Consider the following 19,628-nt stretch of genomic DNA (forward strand, 5'->3'; position numbering starts at 1 on the left):
TCTCTACTAAAAATACAAAAAAATTAGCTGGGCATGGTGGCACACACCTGTAATCTCAGCTACTTGGGAGGCTGAGGCAGGAGAATTGCTTGAACCTCGAGGCAGAGGTTGCAGTGAGCCGAGACCGTGCCACCGCACTGCAGCCTGGGAGACAGAGTGAGACTCCGCGTAGGATAGTTACTACCTGACTCTTCCAGAGCTGCAGTCAACAGATACCCCCATAAATACAAAAAGTAGCTGGGCGTGGTGGTGGGCACCTGTACTCCCAGCTACTCGGGAGGCTGAGGCAAAAGAATCGCTTGAACCCAGGAGGCGGGGCTGCAGTGAGCCGAGACCGTGCCACCGCACTGCAGCCTGGGCGACAGAGTGAGACTCCGCGTAGGATAGTTACTACCTGACTCTTCCAGAGCTGCAGTCAACAGATACCCCCATGAACACACACATGGCAGAGACTGAGACCGTCCCTACCTTCAGCATCTCCCCTCCCCCATGGTTCCCACTAAAGGATTTGCCTGGTGCAAGAACCGAGCTGGAAGGAGCAGCTCTTTCCAGCAATGTACATACTGATTCTTGAGGTTTCAGCAGCCTTCCAGGTCCCTCCTGTGCACAAACATCTAAAACTTCACCATCTCTGAGATCAAGAAGCACCTTGTTTATAAAACTTCCTATCTCCTACTTACAGAAAAACTAAGGAACAATCAGCAAAATAAAGCACACTCAGTATGTGAAGTGGGGGCCAAACTATGGATGCATTTTCCCGAGTGTCCCATATGTCTTTAAAATTAATATCATCTGGTAATCATTTATTGAACCCTTCTCATCTCCAAAGATCAACAGACTAAAGTCTACAAAAAGTTTCCTCCTTGGAGCTACCAGTGTCACAAAGGAGGTAGCTACACATCACCAGGTGGGGCTGTAATGCCTTAATCATTGTGGTGAAGGAAAGCACAATATATAACCCCAAAATATGCTCAACCTAGAGGGTAGAAAGAAAAGAAACTTTCTTCCTTCCCTATAGTAGTCTTGTCATCTTAGCAGAGTTTATACTCAAAAACCTTAGAGTTTCTGGCTTGGGAGAAAATAATAAGTCTTCTAGAATTTCTCTCATGATAACCAAACTTCCTGGAAGGAAGACACTGGATCCAGCAGCCAAAACCTTACAACAGGTTCCAAGGCAAAGCAGCTGCAGGCAAACTCAATCCCAGCCAAACTTTAAAATCTGGAATCTTCTTAACTCTTGGAATTTGTGGCAAAGGCTAGAGAAATGCAGTGGTCTTCTTACATCTCTCAGCTACTCATCTGTGACCAGAGTCCCACCACTGTCACCACCACCATCCTCCCAAATCACCAAGATACAGAGATTCCAACACACCCCAGGTGGTACTAAATTGTCAGAGGGTCCTCAGGCTCATCACCAAGCCAGGAATAAATATAGTCTATTACATAAGAATTGTATTAGAACACACTACCAGAGTTCAAAATATACTACAAAGCTGTAGTATCCAAAACAGCATGGTACTGGCACGAAAAAGAGACACATAGACCAATGGAACAGAATAGAGAATGCAGAAATTAATTCCTGTATCTACAGCCAACTGATTTTTGACAAAAGCACCAAAAACATACATTGAGGAAAGGTCAGTCTCCTCAATAAACGGTGTGGGGACAGTTGGATATCCATATGCAGAAGAGACTAGACCCTCATCTCTCATCCTACACAAAAGTCAACTCAAAACGAAGGAAAGACCTAAATGTAAGACCTGAAACTACAAAACTACTAGAAGAAAACAAAGGGGAAATGCTGCAGGACATTGGTCTGGGAAAATATTTTATAAATTAATAAGACCTCAAAAGCACAGGCAGCCAAAACAAAAATAAACAAATGTGATCACATCAAGCTATAAAAGCTTCTGTGCAACAAAGGAAACAACAGAGTGAAAAGACAATCTACAGAATGGGGGAGAATATTTGCAAACTATTCATCTAACAGAAGATTAATATCCAGTATACACAAGAAACTTAAACAGCAGCAAAAATTTAAAAAAAAAAAAAACAACCTCACGAATAATGGGCCGGGCACGGTGGCTCATGCCTGTAATCCCAGCATTTTGGGAGGCTGAGGTGGGCAGATCACCTGAGGTCAGGAGTTCAAGACCAGCCTGGCCAACATAGTGAAACTCCATCTCTAATAAAATACAAAAGAAATTAGCCAGGCCTGGTGGCGTGTGCCTATAATCCCAGCTACTAGGGAAGCTGAGGCAGGAGAATCACTTGAACCCAGGAGGTGGAGGTTGCAGTGAGCCAAGATCACGCCACTGCACTCCAGCCTGGGTGACAGAGTGAGACTCCATCTCTTTAAAAAAAAAAAAAAAAAAAAAACAAATAATAAAAATAATATGATTTTAAATTGATCATTTAAAAATGATCTGAATACACTGCTCAAAGGATATACAAATGTCCAACAAATATATGAAAAAATGCTCAATATCACTAATCATTAGGAAAAGACAAATCAAAACCACAATGAGGAATCATCTAACCCCGGTTAGGATGGCTATGATCAAAAAGACAAAAAAATAACAAATGCTGGTGAAGATACAAAGAAAAGGGAACTCTTATAGGCTATTGGTGGGAATGTAAGCCAGTATAGCAATTATGGAAAACAGTATGAATACTCTTTAAAGAACTACAGATACAGCTACCATATGATCCAGCAATCCACTACTGGGATTTATCCAAAGGAAAGGAAATCAGTATATTGAAGAGACATCTGCACCCCCAGGTTTAGTGCAGCACGATTCACAATAGCCAAGATGTGGAATCAAGCTGGGTGTCCAACAACAGATGAATGGATAAAGAAAATGTGGTCTACATACACAAAGAAACATTATTCAGCCATAAAAAAGAATGAAACCCTGTCATTATCAGCAACACAGACGAAACTGAAGGACACTGTTAAGTGAAATAAGGAACAGAAATTGAACCACCACATATTCTCTCACTCATGTGTGGAAACTTAAAAAAATTGACCTCCTAGAAATAAAAAGTAGAACAGAGGATACTAGGGGCTGGGAAGGGTTGGGGGAAGGGAGGGATAGAAGGAGATTTGTTAAAGGATACAAACTTAGAGCGAGACAGGAGGATTTCTAGCATTCTATAGCATGATACGATGACGCTAATGAATAATACATAGCTTCAAATAGCTAGGAGGAGGATACTGAATGTTCCCAATACAAAGAAATGATAAATGTTTGAGATGATGGATATGCTAATTACCCTATGATCATGATACATTATATGTGTCAAAACATCACTACGTAGCCCTTAAATATGTACAATTATGTATCAATTCAGAATTTAATTAAAATAAAAAATGAAAAGAATGTTTCTTGGCCGGGCGCGGTGGCTCACACCTGTAATCCCAGCACTTTGGGAGGCCGAGGCAGGCGGATTACGAGGTCAGGAGGTCGAGACCATCCTGGGTAACACAGTGAAACCCCGTCTCTACTAAAAATACAAAAAAAAAAAATTAGCCGGGCGTAGTGGCAGGCACCTGTAGTCCCAGCTACTCGAGAGGCTGAGGCTGGAGAATGGCGTGAACCTGGGAGGCAGAGCTTGCAGCGAGCCGAGACTGCACCACCACACTCCAGCCTGGGCGGCAGAGCGAGACTCCGTCTCAAAAAAAAAAAAAAAAAAAAGAATGTTTCTTAAAGTTTGGTCCAGTTGCTCTCTGCTTCTGAATCAGTTGAAAAGTTTGTTGAAAATGTGGATTCTGACTCTCAACCCACACCTAGAGGAGCTTTGTGAAGGTCAGGAAGTCAGAAACGTGTATTTCAAGAAGTTTCCCAAGTGATTCAGAAGCACCCTAAAGTACAAAAAACAGTGCAAAATCAGAGTCAAAAGAAAACCATATGTTATTCACACCCTGTTTTTCATCTGGTATGCCAAGCATTTCTCTCAATCATTCATTCAAACACCTGAGCACCCACACACCCATATAACCAAGATGAATGTTATTTAAGCATTAGCCAACCTCATTTTGTTTTAGTCAAAAAGAGCCAAACCCCAGCTTTCCTAAATCCCAGCAGCCCAGACTGTGGATTTCTTGGTTTTGTCACTCTGGAAGTATTTTTGAGAAAGATTTAAAGACAATGTTTGAAATCACCTGGCATCGAGTTCCTGCATAATGGGATCACCACCTGGCAGGATGAAGGTGCTCACTCGAGCAGAGGGGCTCCAGGGGCCAGGCTGAGTGAAGCACCTCAAGATTAAGAGCCACCAGCCTGAGAGGCTGCTGCTTCAGGGACCTGATAAAGCACCAGAGTAAGTCAAAGTGAACTTTTAACACAAGATGTGATGCACTGAGCTTGGATTTGATCTATGATGAGATTCGATCTGCTTTTGAAGACTAGTTGATTTAAGCCCCAAAGAACTAAGACCTGTCTTATGAGGATTAATATAGGCTTTGACGGTATTGCCTCGTTTCCCTCTGAACTATTCACTGTTGAGTTTTTGGTATCTTTAGGTGAAAATTTTGATACCAACCTGTGTCTTAATGCTCGCAAATTACATTTGATTCTTGATACTGACGATGCCGGAACTTACCTGGAAATGAGCGAAGTCCTGATTCAAGTCTCTGCTTTGTACTATAAGCTTGAACACACACATCCTGAAAGCCACATTGAAACAATTCTGATACTAGCTAAAGCCCTGGGGTAAGAGTGGGTGAGCAACCCCAGTTTAGAATCCACCAAGAGCGAGAGAGATGGGAGCTGTCCTGTGGAGGCCAGGAGAAGCAAACCCAATCATCACCAGGCCCCATGGCTCAGCTTCTTCCCCTAACATCAACTAAGTCAGTCTCTGAATTCCACCGTCCCTGAATTCAAAGTGTCCTTTACTTTTTCTCTAGGGGCAACAAAGCATAGAGGAAGGCGGTGTGATTCGGCAGTCAGAGACCTAATTAGGCTCTAAGGCCAGGGGTTTTCAGCTTTGCCCACATCAGATTCACCTGGAAGTTGGTTAAAACACAGCTTCCTGGGCCCCTCCCCCAGAGCTTATGATTCAGGAGGTCTGGGTGGAGCACGAGAATTTGATTTCTAACAAGTTCCCAGGTGATGCTGATGCTGCTGGTAGGACCACACTTTGGGAACCACTTGTTTTCATTTTTGTGACCTTGGGCAAGTTCTTTATCCACTCTGAGACTTGATGTCCACATTTGCAACAACAAAAAGCTGGCTAATTCGCTCTTGCAGTCCTTCCCACTGTCTCTGTGCCCAAAAGTCTGCCTGCTTATAAAACAAGAACTTCCAAATGTTCATATCACATTCCTAAATGCCGACAGTAAATCAGATCTGATGCTGATGCTCATATTGCACTGCATCAGAAGTTTAATTTACTACAATGCCAACAAGACAGAACTTGAGAGCTTGTATTTGCCATTTTTGGGGGGTGCCAGTGCCATGGAAATATTATTTGGCAGGGACTCACACTCAGGTGTCAGTGTGGTCAACTGTACATAGGTTCTGTGATATGAATAAAGCACTCTGGATAAGTTTATTCAGGTGATGATTAAAGAGAAGAGAACCCATATAAAAGCTCAACACTGTTTTGAGGAGGGTAGCTCCAGTCCCCAAACTAAGTTTTATTTGCAAGAATTCACTCTTTTGTTTACGGAAAAATTTTACTATGTACTATGAGCTAGGTATTGTGCTAAGGATACATGTGGAATGGGTGACAAAGTCCCTATTCTAATGGGGGAAGGAAGCAGAGAATAAAATATTCACTAAAATGAGTGCCAAACTCTGGCTGTGATTATGTGTTGTAATAGAAGTGAGTCAATTGGTAGAATTTTACTTACTAGGGCCTGTCTGGAGACAAAGGAACTGAGATCTGAGGTGTGAAGAAATGGACTCAGGGAAGAGGAGAGGAGAGAGTTCCAGGCAGAGGAAGGAGCATGTGTAATGGCCCTGAGGACAGAGTGGGCAGAGGGCCATTTGTTATTGTCTTTTTAATTATAAGACAGTGTGTTTGGAGCAGAGAGAAGGAAAGGATGTGTGTTGTCAGATGGGGCTAAAGACGCAGGCAACGCAAACCATGCTGCGCCTACAAGGCATGCCGGGACTTTCTTTATCCCAACATCAAGCAGCGGCAGGGACAGAACCAGAGCTACTTTGGAGAAGGAGAATTCTAGCTCCAAAGTAGGGAAAGGCCAGGAGAGAAACCAGGTGGAAGCAGAGGGAGCAGAAAGGCCGCTGCAGAGACTCGCTTTCTCTCAACGTGATGACTGGAGAGACTAACACATTCTCTCCCCCAAAAAGTCAACTATGAAACTGGACAAAACTGTCCAAAGCAACCATTTCAGAACAGAAGAAACTGACCAAACTTTGATAAGAACAAGCAGAGCTTGGGGATCATGCCTGGGCTGTCCCCAGACTCCTCCTAGCAATGCTGACCGGTAGTTCAACTGGGGTGGCAGGGTTCTGCTGCCTGAGGGAGAGGGAGAGGGTGAGGGTGAGGGCAATTGCTCACATGATTCGGATCGTCATCAGTTAAAGTGGCAATTGCAGGAAGACACAGTGGGAAGACCAGGGACTCCACTGGCCTGAGGTTGCTGCCCGGAGCAAGCCATGGACAAGCAGACTAGCCAGGGACTTAATTGGGAATTTCAGGAGGTGAGAAACCCATGGGGCTAAACTTTTCATGTATCTGTTAACCGGTGGTTGAGCACAACCGCAGCAGAGACCACAGCGGACCCAAGACACCCCATACATCCTTGGTCAACAGAGCCTATGCTCAGGCGCAGGGAAGAGCGATAGAAAGTAAGAGCCAGGAAGGACATGGAAACAGCCTGAAATGTTAATATGCTCAACAAGCAGATAGAGGGGCAGAGGCAAAGCCTTTCTGGCTAAAGCACAATCTCTGACCAATCTTTGGCTAAATACCAAGCATGTACATCCAAAATATACAAAGAACTCTTACACCTCAAAACTAAGAGAAGCAAACCATTCAAGAAATGCAAAGTATTTCATTTCACCAAAGAAGATACATGAATGAAGAGAAGAGACAAGGATACGAGCATCGGATCGCCATGCCTTTCTTGGACATCCAGAAAAGGTTCGGCCTTAACATAGATCGATGGTGGACAATCCAGAGTGCTGAACAGCCCTACAAGATTGCTACTCGATGCCATGCTTTTGAAAAAGAATGGATAGAATGTACACATGGAATTGGTGCTATCCAGGCAGAGAAAGAGTGCAAGATAGAATATGATGATTTTGTAGAGTGTTTGCTTCGGCAGAAAACGATGAAACGTGTGAGTACCATCAGGAGGCAGCGGGATAAGCTGATAAAGGAAGGGAAGTACACCCCTCCACCTCACCACATTGGCAAGGAGGAGCCTCGGCCCTGAGCAGAGCAGCTGCTGATGTCTGGAGGCTGATTTTCCCGTTCTCTGTTCTCCACTGGAAAAGTTGTTTACAGAAAACCTCCTTGTCAAAGTGTATAAAAATAAAGGATTGCGCCATTCTATTTGTTCAAAAAAAAAAAAAAAGAAGATACATGAATGGTTAATACATGAAAAGATGCACATTATTAGTCTTTAGAAAAATGCAAATTAAAACCACAATGAAATTCCAGTTCACACCCACTAGAACAATTATACTTAAAAAGACAATAACAAATGGTGAGGATACGGAGAAACTGGAACCTTTCTACACTGTTGGTAGGAATGTGAAATAGAACATCTGCTTGGGAAAATAAACTTACCCTACAACACATCAATTCCACTCCTAAGAATCTACTAAACAGAAATTAAAACAAATGCCTATACCAAAGACTTATATGCGAATGTTAAAGCAGTATTATTCATAGTAGCCAGAAACTGGAAATAATTTAAATGTTAATCAACTGGTAAATGGATAAAGAAAATGTGGCATATCCATCCCATGGCATACTATTCAGCAATAAAAGTGCAACATGGATGAACCCCAAAAACATTGTGCTAAAGGAGCCAGATGAAAAACACTACAAATTGTATCATTCTATTTATATAAAATGTCCAGCAAAGGGAAACAGACAAAAAGATTAATGGTTGTCTGGGACTGAGGGTGGGAGCAGGATTAGCAGCAAACTGCTTACAGGGATTATTATTTTTTTTTAATGTTGGTGTTAGAAATATTCTCAAACTGAACTGTGGTGATAGTTACAAAACTATATACATTTTCTGAAAGTAACTCAATTGTATACTTACAATGAGTGAATTTTACAATGTTTAAATTATACCTTAATACAAGTGATATCTACAGTGATCCTGGCAACAGCCTAGACCAAGGTGGTGACGGCCGAGTTTCAGTTGACAAGATTTGAGGAAGCAGGAATTCAGTTTTGGGAATACTGCATTTGAAATACCTTACTCCAAGAAATGTCACTTAGCAGTTGGAAGGATGGATCTGGAGCCCAGGAGCGGTCTGAGCTGGACATGTGAATTTGCAAATCATCTGCAAATAAGTAGAAATTGAGGCCACAGGCATGGATGAGATTGTCCAGAAAAAAGAACAAGGAGGACAAGGGGAGGCAGGAAGGAATGGGCCTGGGACCAAGACTTGAGGAATTCTAACATTAAACAGGGATAAGAACAGAGAAAACAAGGCAGAGAGGAAAACCAGAAGCACGGAAAGGATAGCGTAACCATGTCAAATGCTGACAAAATGTCAGTAAGAACTGAAACATCCTATTTGTGACCATATGCTCATCTGTTTATTTCTAGATTCATGGATTCCCATGACCCTAATTTATTGTCAAGCAAATCCATTTTTGTTTTGTTGTTGATGATACACCAAGCCCAAGAAAAAGGAAAATAACTTCTCTTCTAAACATATTGGCTAAGTCCACCAGCTATTTTCCGATATCCTCATTCCATTTTTACTGGGAGGAGTAGAAACATTACCGGGTTCAAGCCAGGATTGAATTTCAGCACTGCCACTGATTAACTAGTGGTCTGAAACCAGGTGTGGCAGAGACACACTACTAGCTACTAAATATCCATTTCTCTTCTCTCTCAAGAGAACCTTAATTTTTAGTTGGGCACAACATGCTATGCCAGAGTATCTTTCCCAGGCTTCCTTTCACTTAGATGTGGTCAATTGACTAAGTTCTAACTAATGAGGAAAAATGCTGTCGTATTGCAATTCCTCCTTCCCCTACCTGCTTTTTGGAAGATGAATGCAAAGGCTGAAATTCCGTGCCACAACCTAGGGATGGTGAAGCAGAAAGCTGGAAGGAGCATGGGTCTCTGATTTCTGTAGAATCCCCAAACCAATCCGGAAAAGCTACCTCCAAACTGCTTTTATGTGACAGAACACAAAAGCTGCACATTAGAATTCTCTGCAGCTTTTTTTTTTTTTTTTTGAGACGGAGTCTCGCACTGTTGCCCAGGCTGGAGTGCAGTGGCACGATCTCAGCTCACTACAAGCTCCGCCTCCCGGGTTCACACCATTCTCCTACCTCAGCCTCCCGAGTAGCTGGGACTACAGGCGCCGGCTACCACGCCCCAGTAAATTTTTTTTTTTCTTTGTATTTTTAGTAGAGATGGGGTTTCACCGTGTTAGCCAGGATGGTCTCGAGCTCCTGACCTCACAAACTGCCCGACTCGGCCTCCCCAGGTGTCGGGATTACAGGCGTGAGCCACCACGCCCAGCCCAGGCTTTTTTTTTTTTAAACAATCCCAACCTCCCCCCCACATACACCTGGACCCATTAAGTCAGAATCTCTGGGATGAAACTCAGGCAGTGGTAGTTTTTTAAATCTCCTCACGTGGTTACAATTGCAGTCAACTTGGAGACTCTGTGATGGACTCCAACTTTATGTAAATGCATTACTCACAGCCGAACACAATTTCTAACTGATACTCCAAGCTGTTTGACTCTTCCTGTGCCAACGTGAACATCTTTAAAACGGGATTATAATGCTTACTGCTCCCACAAATATTTAGTAACTGAGGATACCCTGGTGAGTGACTCAGTGTTCCTGCCTTCACGAAATGTACAGGTATGTTGTCTGAAAAATTACATGAATGGGCAAGAGCAACAAACTATATAAATTCTGCAATTGTTTGTGGGAAGCATAATCAAAACCAAAAATCGCAAGGATGAGAAATATACCACCATATTAAAGGAAAGTTAAATCTAATTCCTTATTTCAGCAATGTATTCAGTAATTAATTGCTAAGAACAGTTCAACACTGCTGCTATATCCTCAATGCACACCCCTATACACACACAGTACTAGAAATTATGCCTAGTATATTCTACATGTCTTAATTTATAATTAAGAACAATGCCACATCAATTCCAAGAAACCCAGACTCCAAGAATTGTATGACAGTTGTATGAATGAAGCATTCACCACTGAAAATAAAGCTTTCAAAATACAGAATCCTTCAGAAACTCATGTGTTGCCACCACACTAAAACCATCACACTTTGTACAGGAAAGAGAGTTATTGCATCATTTTTCAGACTTCACAGAAAAACAATAATTACTCCCCAAAAGACTGTGTAAGATTATATCCGTTAGGGGATCAAATGTTCCAGGTGCTTAGATCCACATTCCAGAGAATCTAATCAAATAAAAAATGACTTATTTTCGGCAAAGGATAGTACAGTTTCTTGACATATCTATGAATTTTGGATCACTGCTTCCAGCTCTGGACAATGTGGAGAACGTGCCCACCTCCAGCTCCCTCCTGGGAATCCAGTCGTGGAGATGCCACGCAAGTAGAGACAGGGTTTCACCGTGTTGCCCAGGCTGGTCTCGAAGTCCTGAGCTCAAGCAATCCGCCCATCTCGGCCGCCCAAAGAGCTAGGATTAAGGCATAAGCCACCGCGTCTGCCAACTTTAAATCTTTTAAAGCTTAATACGTATGGTAAAGTTTCAAGGGAAACCGACAGAAAATACAGTGCATAAATTCCAAAAGAGTAAGAAGAAAAAATAGAATATAAACAAAAGAATAAAAATTCAACATATCCTCCAAAAATACAAGCTGGGGTGGGGGTAGGAAGAAGAAACATAGAAAAAGTTGGACAGATAAAAATCAGTGGTTACAGTGGCACAAACATGTCCAAATGCATTAATCACAAACGATATAAATGAATTAAACTTGCCAGTTAAACAACAGATACTGCAAATTAAACAGATGTTTTAAAAAATCTGAACACCATGCATGTAATCTCAGCACTCTGAGAGGCCGAGGTAAGAGAACCACCGGAGCCCAGTGGCTTGAGACCAGCCTGGGCAAATAGGAGAGCCTATCTCTTTAAAAAATAAAGAAAGAAAAGAAAGAAAGAAAAATTCAGCCAGGTGCAGTGGTTCATGCCAATAATCCCAGCACTTTGAAAGGCCGAGGCAAGAGCATTGCTTGAAGTCAGGAATTTTAAGACTAGCCTGGGCAACAGAGTGAGACCCCACCTCTACAAAAAAATAATTTAAAAATTAGCTGAGTATGATGGCGCACCCACACACCTGTGGTCCCAGCAGAGAAACTATTCTACAGAAAATAACAACAATTAAAAGCACCTTAGTAATATACTTAAGCTGTTTTTATTTTTATGAAACCAACTTTGCAGAAGATTAAGTTGTTTTGAAAACTGCATATTTATTTACTAACATAGTTAGAAAATAAAACTTTTTTTTTTTTTTCTAAAGGACAGGATCTGGCTCTGTCACCCAGGCTGGGGTGCAGTGGTGCGATCAAGGCTCACTGCAGCCTTGACTTCCCAGGTTCAAGTGATCCTCACCTCAACCTCCACAGTAGCTGGGATTACAGGCACACACCACCACGCCAGGCTAATTTTTGGGGGGTTTTTTTGTTTTTTTGTTTTTTGTTTGTAGAGAGAGGGTTTTCAACATGTTGCCCAGGCTGGTCTTGAACTCCTCAGCTCAAGAGATCTGCCCACCTTGGCCTCCCAAATTGCTGGGATTATAGGCGTGTGCCTCTGCACCCAGCCAAGAATGAAACTTTAAAAACAAACCATTTACCATATCGTTGCCCCTTCTTTTTCTGCAGCCCTGTGCCTGATAAAAGCTCCAACCCTTGGCCACTTGGCTGTGCCCACTATGACTAATTTCTCCCTATTTGTCTCCTGTTCAACCCCTGGCCTCTCCTCAGACAAGACCCATTGTTCCCCAAGACCTCTCTCCACATTTCCCCACTTCTCAGGCTCATCCTACAAGAGAAAATTACATGATTTAGGGGCCAAAGCCACTGCAGTCCGTTATTTTAACAGCAATTACTTTGTCTTTATTCTAGAAGAGAGTTTTAGATATTTATTTTGTACTTTTGACATTCCACTGATGGCATCAATATTAGATTTTCAATTCAGTTAACTCTGTGGATGTTATAGGTATTGAGGAGGATCACTTTTTGTTTCTGATTTCCCTTTCCTGCCTTACTGCATAGCACAGAATGTTCTGAAATGAGTGAGCAGGAAACTTTGTATTACTCTTGTCTTCAACGGAAACATTTCTAAGTATTTTTACCATTAAGGATGATGTTAGCTGTTTGTTTCAGAGAGATATTCTTCATTATAACAAGGAAAAACCCATTTCTGATTTATTAAAGTGCTAATCAAAAATAAATGTTGATTAAGGGAAGCTGGGAAAATGCTATGTAAGAACACTGTATCTCTGCAACTGTAAATCTAAAAATACTTCAAAATAAGACATTAAATGAAAATAGATGTTGACTTTTATGTAATGTCTTTTTAGCATCTACTGAAGAGACCATACGAATTTTGGATACACGTTTTAAATCCTGTAGTCAAAGTATAAACTTTTCCTGCTGATCTCCCCACATCCATTCTCACTCATTTCTAATCATCTCCCTCTACTCAACATAAAGGTTTTTCAACAAATGTAAATGAGATCCCCTTGCACTCCTAATTAAAATCCTTACATGGCTTCCACTGCATTCAAGACAAAATCCAAAATCCTTCAGTGTGCCTACAGGTCTTGCACGATGTAGCTCAGCTCACCTCTGCAGTCTGCTCATTCCGCCTGCTCTGGCCACACTGGCCATCTTCCCAATGCCCCCACTTTCCTGCCTCAGAGCACTCACCTACCCTGATCCTACTGCCTGGAAGTCTCTTCCCTACTCTTGATCTGGCTACTTCTTACTTGTGCTTTCAGATCTCAGCTGCAAAAGGCCTGCCCTTGAGCAAAGTCTTCCCTTTCCCACACCAGGTCCCCTGTCACTCTGCCCCATGGCACACTGCCTCCCTCACATTCCTCACAAGTCATCACTGTGTCCTTATTTGTGGGATTATTTGTTAACATCCACACACTCACTAGCCTGCATGTCCTCGAGGGCGGAACCACATCAGGATTCTTCACCACTGGCTCCTCGTATCTAGCACAAATGCCTGGTACAAAAACGGCATTTAGGCCGATCACACCTGTAATCCCAGCACTTTGGGAGGCCAAGGTGCGTGGAATGCCTGAGCTTAGGTGTTCGAGATCACCTGGGCAATATGGCAAAACCCTATCTCTAGTAAAAATACAAAACATCAGCTAGACATAGTGGTGCGCATCTGTGTCCCAGCTACTTGGGAGGCTGAGACAGGAGAACTACTTGAACCCAGGAGGCAGAGGTTGTAGTGAGCCGGCATGGCACCACTGCACTCCAGCCTGGGCAACAGAGTGAGGCTCTGTCTCCAAAAAACAAAAACACCAAACAAAAAATAGGGCATTTAATAAGTATTTATAATACTGCATGAATTTGCACAGGTCACTGAACCTCTCAGTGCCTCTGTTTCCCATCTGTAAAATGGGGCTAAGAAGACCTCAACAGAGCTGTGCTAAGGCTTAAACAAGCTAAGGCACACATAGCACTTTAAAGATGGACCTGGCACACAGACAGTGCTAAGAGGCTGCTTCTTGCCAGCCTTCTTTTTTTTTTTTTTGGAGACGGAGTCCCACTCTGTCGCCCAGGCTAGAGCACAGCAGCGCTATCTCGGCTCACTGCCTCCCTGGTTCAAGCAATTCTCCTGCCTCAATCTTCTGAGTAGCTGGGATTACAGGTGCCTGCCACCACACCCAGCTATAGTAGAGATGGGGTTTCACCATGTTGTCCAGGCTAGTCTTGAACTCCTGACTTCAGGCAATCCACCCGCCTCGGCCTCTCAAAGTGCTGGGATTACAGGCATGAGCCACTGCGCCCGGCCTTCCTGTCAGTCTTAATGTAGCCCCAAGTCAGTGGCCAGCAGGCACCTATTTCACCCTGCTCACCCTTCTAGGGAGTCTCTGATTCCAAAGAGAGCAGTGAGGAAAAACAGCCAGCTCAAAGATCAGACAGCTGAAAGCATGGAGAAAGACAGAGGATTTATTCATTCTTGCACTTTTCTGACACTGCCAGTTCCGTGCCCTTCCTTCCTCCTTCGTCCCTGCTATAGTCCAAAAGACACAGGATAAACAAGAAGCCACAGTAAATAGCATTTGCACAGTCTTTCCTACATTTATTCATTCAACAGATATACTAAGCACTTACTACGTACCAAGCACTATTCTAGGTGCCAGGAATACAACAGTGGGAAAACGTAACAAAAATTCATGCCTTCATCTCAAGGGCCCTTTATAGAGAACAGGGAAGGCAGAGAAACTAATAATTGCTAGTATTTCCCTAACCTTATGATGGAGGCATCATTATCACCCCTTGTTTTGTTTTGCTTTTGGTTTTATTTATTTATTTATTTATTTTTAACAGGGTCTCACTATGTTGTCCAGATTGGAGAACAGTGGCACAACCATGGCTCACTGCAGCCTTGACCCCCTAGGCTCAAGCAATCCTCCCACCTCAGACTCCCAAGTAGCTGGGACCACAGGTCACACCACACCACCCAGCTAATCTTTAAAAACCCTTTTGTAGAGACAGGGTTCCACTGTGTTACCCAGGCTGATCTCAGACTCCTGGACTCAAACAATCCTCCCACCTCAGCCTCCCAAACTGCTGGGATTACAGGCATGAGCCACCATGCCCAGCTATTAGCCCTTTCTAAAGATGAGGAAACCGAGGCACAGAGATCTCTCATCAGAGTCACACAGCCAATCAGCAGCAGAGGCAATAGGAGCCCAGGCAATCTGTTCCCACAACTGTGTTCCTAACTACTGCATTCTTCTGCCCTTTTCTGAAAAATAAGAGTATATAAAATCTTCTACCTCAGAGCAAAGGGCCTCAACTTTGAAGCTTTTTGTTAAAGCAGGATGTGGGGGTTGCAGGGGTGGGAGGGAAACGTTGGTCAGGACATGTCAAATATTCACACAGGAAGTCAAGGTGGATATCTACTAAATCAAGAGAACACAGGTTTCCAGGAATCACCTCCTCAAAGGATTCTGTGGGCAGCTAAAACCTAGGAGAGGGGAAGGAGAGAAGATGAATGGGGAAAACCCAAACTATAATACTACCGCCCAGAAAGTCTTCACAAGGGCTGACGGGTCCCAGCCAGGATGGAGCCCATATTCTGCCTCTTCCGGCCACTCCAGACAGCCGGCTCCCTCCCTCTCCCCTGCTTCTTCCTTGCCCACTTTAATCCACCTCTCACACCCAGGCTTAGTTGTACTGCTTGATTACCCTTCCCAAGCATGGGATCCCACGCCTCCCAGACTGGCAGGAAACCAAAGCCCTCAGCAGGGGCATCGAAGCCACCCAGTCGGCGGATATCAGGGCTGAGGAGAAGAGACTGCAGCAGGCAGGCCAGTTCATCCCAGGCACTAAGGCATCAAGAAGCCAAAATGATATTTGGGCAACCAGACCAGGCTGCCACAAAGGGCTCCTGGAAAACAGGCACATTTTCAAAATGAAATCCACTTGTGGGCTAGCTCTACCTGGCATTTAATTAATCTGAAAGGGTTGGATGTACCAAATAAGCCACCAAAAACAAGATTAAAATCTCAACTGTTCCTCCAACACATGCTCCCAAGCCTTCACACAACATGATCCACCGTGACCACAACATCCACAGGGTAAAAACACAAAACCCACGGTCACGCAGAGCCTCCTCGGATGACTCTGGGGCCACACAGTTTACTCTCCGGGAACACATAATCCCAAACAGAGGATACAGTGGGCTGAAATTGCCACAAACGCTGACTCTCCACAGACGCAAAAGCAACCTGAATCAAAATCATTTCCAATCTGGGTCTGAACCTGTCAAAATCTGTGCCGACAGAGACAGCTGGTGTTTGGCCAGCAAGTTCAAATCAAGGTGGAACTTTCCCAGCTTTCTGGAAGAGGAGGGCATCTGTTATGAGGCAGAGCTGAGATTTTCTCCAAGGAATTTTTCTTAAAGTAGAGGCAGCTACAAGCATCTGCCTATAGGCTGCCACCTGAATATAAAACAAAAGTATAAGCAACAAAGGAATCAAGTAATAGAAGTATCCACCTCACAGGACTTCAATGAGGGCGAAATAAGTTATTTGTAAAATGCTTAAAATAGTATCTGGCACATAGCAAGTAGAATATGTCTGTCAAATATTAATAACATAAATGAAGGAAATACCAATTACTCTGAACGAAATCACTCTCTTGCCTGCATAGACAGCTTAATTTTTCAGGGACATGAGTTTGTGATCACATTCTGCATACATACAAATGAGTTGTGATTTCCTAGTCCTCAAGTCACATGATGATATCAAACTTGTCAATATGTCAAAGAGCATGTGGCATTCCACAAAGAGCTCTGTGTCAAGGAACCTGATGATTTTTTTCCGATTTTTTTATTTTTATTTATTATTTTTTAGACGGAGTCTCGTTCTGTCACCCAGGCTGGAGTGCAGTGGCACAATCTTGGCTCACTGCAACCTCCGTCTCCTGGGTTCAAGTGATTCATGTGCCTCAGCCTCCCGAGTAGCTGGGATTACAGGCATGTGCCACCACACCCAGCTAATTTTTATATTTTTAGTAGAGACAGTATTTCACCATGTTGGCCAGGCTAGTCTGGAACTCCTGACCTCAAGTGATCCACCTGCCTCGGCCTCCCAAAGTGCTGGGATTACAGGCGTGAGTCACTGCGCCCAGCCAGAACCTAGTGAATTCTCATCGCAGTAGACAAGATTAAGGCCTAGTGAGAGAGGAGGCCAAAGATTAATAAACATCACTGAATTCTAAGCATTGACTATGATATTCTTCAAATCTGGCTTGAAATATCCATCATACCACTCTAGAAAAAAAACTAACACTTCTTAGCAAGACAGTAAAACATTCCCTGACAAAAAAAACCTATCACTTGGTTAATTATTCTGACTATTCCCATCACCTGAAGAACCAAAAAAAAAAAAAAAAAGTGTGTTCTCCACAGATGAACACACACATATTCAGATCCAGCCTGAATTTTGAACAACAGTCACCACATTCAGCTTTATTAATCTACTCTCCTATGGAAGGAACACGAGTTTGGGGAGTATCTCCTGCTAAGTTCCTTCGATTCCACAAAGAACACCATAGTCAGTGTCCATGGCTTCAGTTGGCTCTGCTGCCATTTCAATTTGCCAAGCAAGAACAAACAAAGCAATCTATTTCACAACAAGGCAACCAAAAAAGTAACCCTTTCCACTTCGTTCTTCACCCACCCCACAACTACCTCTTAAATTATTTTTCATAAAATATATATGACCTACTTCAACTCTCCCACAAGCAGACTAGAGCCAAAAAAAAAAAAAAAAAAACTGGGAAATCATTTAGCCTCCTACTATTATTACCAACAATATTATGACTATCTCTGCCAATTAAACTAGAAACTTCTTTGACATTATGTCACTCAATTAAACATAGCTCTGGGCTTGGCATAGTGTCGTGCATATGGAGGAAGTTTCCCCTAACAGGTCCAGGGCAAAAGATCATTAAATAGAAATGTATCCCTCCATTATCCTACTCACTATCTATTATCACCACCATCACCACCAGCACATAAAGCTCTTTAAAGCCAAAACTATTCTCCATAACCAGGGACATTTTGGGCACTTTACGAATATATACAGCTAGCAAAATGACCAACTTCCAATCAATCAGGACTTGATGAATTAGGTCCATGTTGATGAATCAATCTTGAGGCCATCCTGACCCTCTAATCCTCCTCCCCCACTGGCTACTCCTCTCCTCTGAGCAGGAAGAAAAGCTGAGAACCAAATCTGCCAAGCATGGTGGACCACTAGTGGATTGGATTCCAATTTCAAGACCCAAGAGGTTGTACCCGATGGTAACAACTATGTTTTTAGATCATCCATGGCTAAAAGAGAACTCACTGAAGTAAAACTTGATTTTGAAAACCTGTCACTTGCAGTCACTGAAGACAGCCTGCCTGTGAAACGCACTTCTGGAGAAGGTTTTATGTTAAGAGAACTTTTATGGCTCTAGAAAGCAGATCATTTCTCCAGCCTGTGGGAGCAGTGAAATTACACAGTCAGCCTCTGAATTATTGATGTCATAATTTATTGAAAGGTGTCCATTAGGTCATAGGTCACACCCCAGATGCAACCATGCACAGATACACAGATACACAGACCCATCACAAGGTCTGTGACCAGGGAGTAAAAGCAATAGCAAGCCAATGGCTTTTGAGGATCTGCTATATGCAAAGGCCCCATGGTATCAGACCAAAAAAGAACTCTAGGCCAGACCAACACACAGAGCTTCCAGCATACTCATCTGATTATCTCATTTTGTCGTCTTAAAAATAGGGCAGGTATTCTTGATTGCATTTTACTTGTAAGAAAAGTAAGACTGGTAAATTTAAGTGACCTCTAGCTAGGCGCAGTGGCTCACGCCTGTAATCCCAACACTTTAGGAGGCCACGGTGGGCAGATCACTTGAGGTTAGCAGTTCGAGACCAGCCTGGCCAACATGCTGAAACCCCGTCTCCACTAAAAATACAAAAATTAGCTGGGCGTGGTGGCAGGCACCTATAATCCCAGTTTCTCAGGAGGCTAAGGCAAGAGACTCACTTGAACCCAGGAGGCAAAGGTTGCAGTGAGCCGAGATCACACCACTGCACTCCGGCCTGGGCCAGAGTGAGACTCCACCTCAAAAAAAAAAAAAAAAAATTATGTGATCTCTCCATTGTCTCATAACTAGTTCATATAAGGACAAGGGCCAGGACCAGATACTTGAATTTTTGTTCTATTGTTTATTTTATTAAATTATGAGGTTCCCTATTCAGTACTTGTTGATATTCACTGCCAAAGATTCCTCTAGATGTTGGGAATAGAACAATGAGTGAAACAGACATTCCTGCCCTTGTGGAGCTGATATTCTAGTGGCAGGAAAGAAATTATAAACATATCCACAAACATGATAAGTGTCCATAGTGGCTTAGAAAAAAACAAAACAGGCTACAATGTTGGAGGCTGGGAAAAGGCTGCGATAGAGGAGCAGTTCTAACTTCACTAGGTCAGGGAAGGCCTGTCTGTAAGGTGATTCTGAGCAAAGAATGGAAAGAAGAGGGTAAAGCATGCTGGCGGTAAAAATAACTGTGTTCCAGGCAATAAATACAGACTCTGAGGTGGGAGCAGGCTTGGTGTGCTGGAGAACAGCCAGTGCAACAGGAGTGGAGTGAGCACGGGGGAAGTGATGGGAGATAAAGGGAA

The 19,628-nt window shown here is 43.1% G+C and overlaps 2 protein-coding genes across 2 annotated transcripts in view; one reads left to right on the forward strand and one right to left on the reverse strand.

Moving 5' to 3' along the window:
• The window catches only part of OSBPL10 (oxysterol binding protein-like 10), a 324,826-nt gene that overhangs the window by 246,164 nt on the left and 59,034 nt on the right, over positions 1-19,628 (reverse strand). The gene's annotated exons all lie outside the window — the stretch shown is intronic.
• Positions 7,061-7,534, forward strand: LOC105525778 (NADH dehydrogenase [ubiquinone] iron-sulfur protein 5-like). Its single transcript, XM_011961537.1, has one exon. It carries the CDS (start codon positions 7,088-7,090, stop codon positions 7,406-7,408), a length of 321 nt encoding a protein of 106 aa, XP_011816927.1. The 5' UTR covers positions 7,061-7,087; the 3' UTR covers positions 7,409-7,534.

This window comes from Colobus angolensis, unplaced genomic scaffold (genome assembly GCF_000951035.1).
Source record: "Colobus angolensis palliatus isolate OR3802 unplaced genomic scaffold, Cang.pa_1.0 Scaffold56, whole genome shotgun sequence".
In the NCBI taxonomy this organism is placed as follows: Eukaryota; Metazoa; Chordata; class Mammalia; order Primates; family Cercopithecidae; genus Colobus; species Colobus angolensis.

Coding starts and splice junctions, on each gene's coding strand:
- LOC105525778 (XM_011961537.1), top strand. CDS start 7,088: ATGCCTTTCTTGGACATCCAGAAAAGGTTCGGCCTTAACATAGATCGA.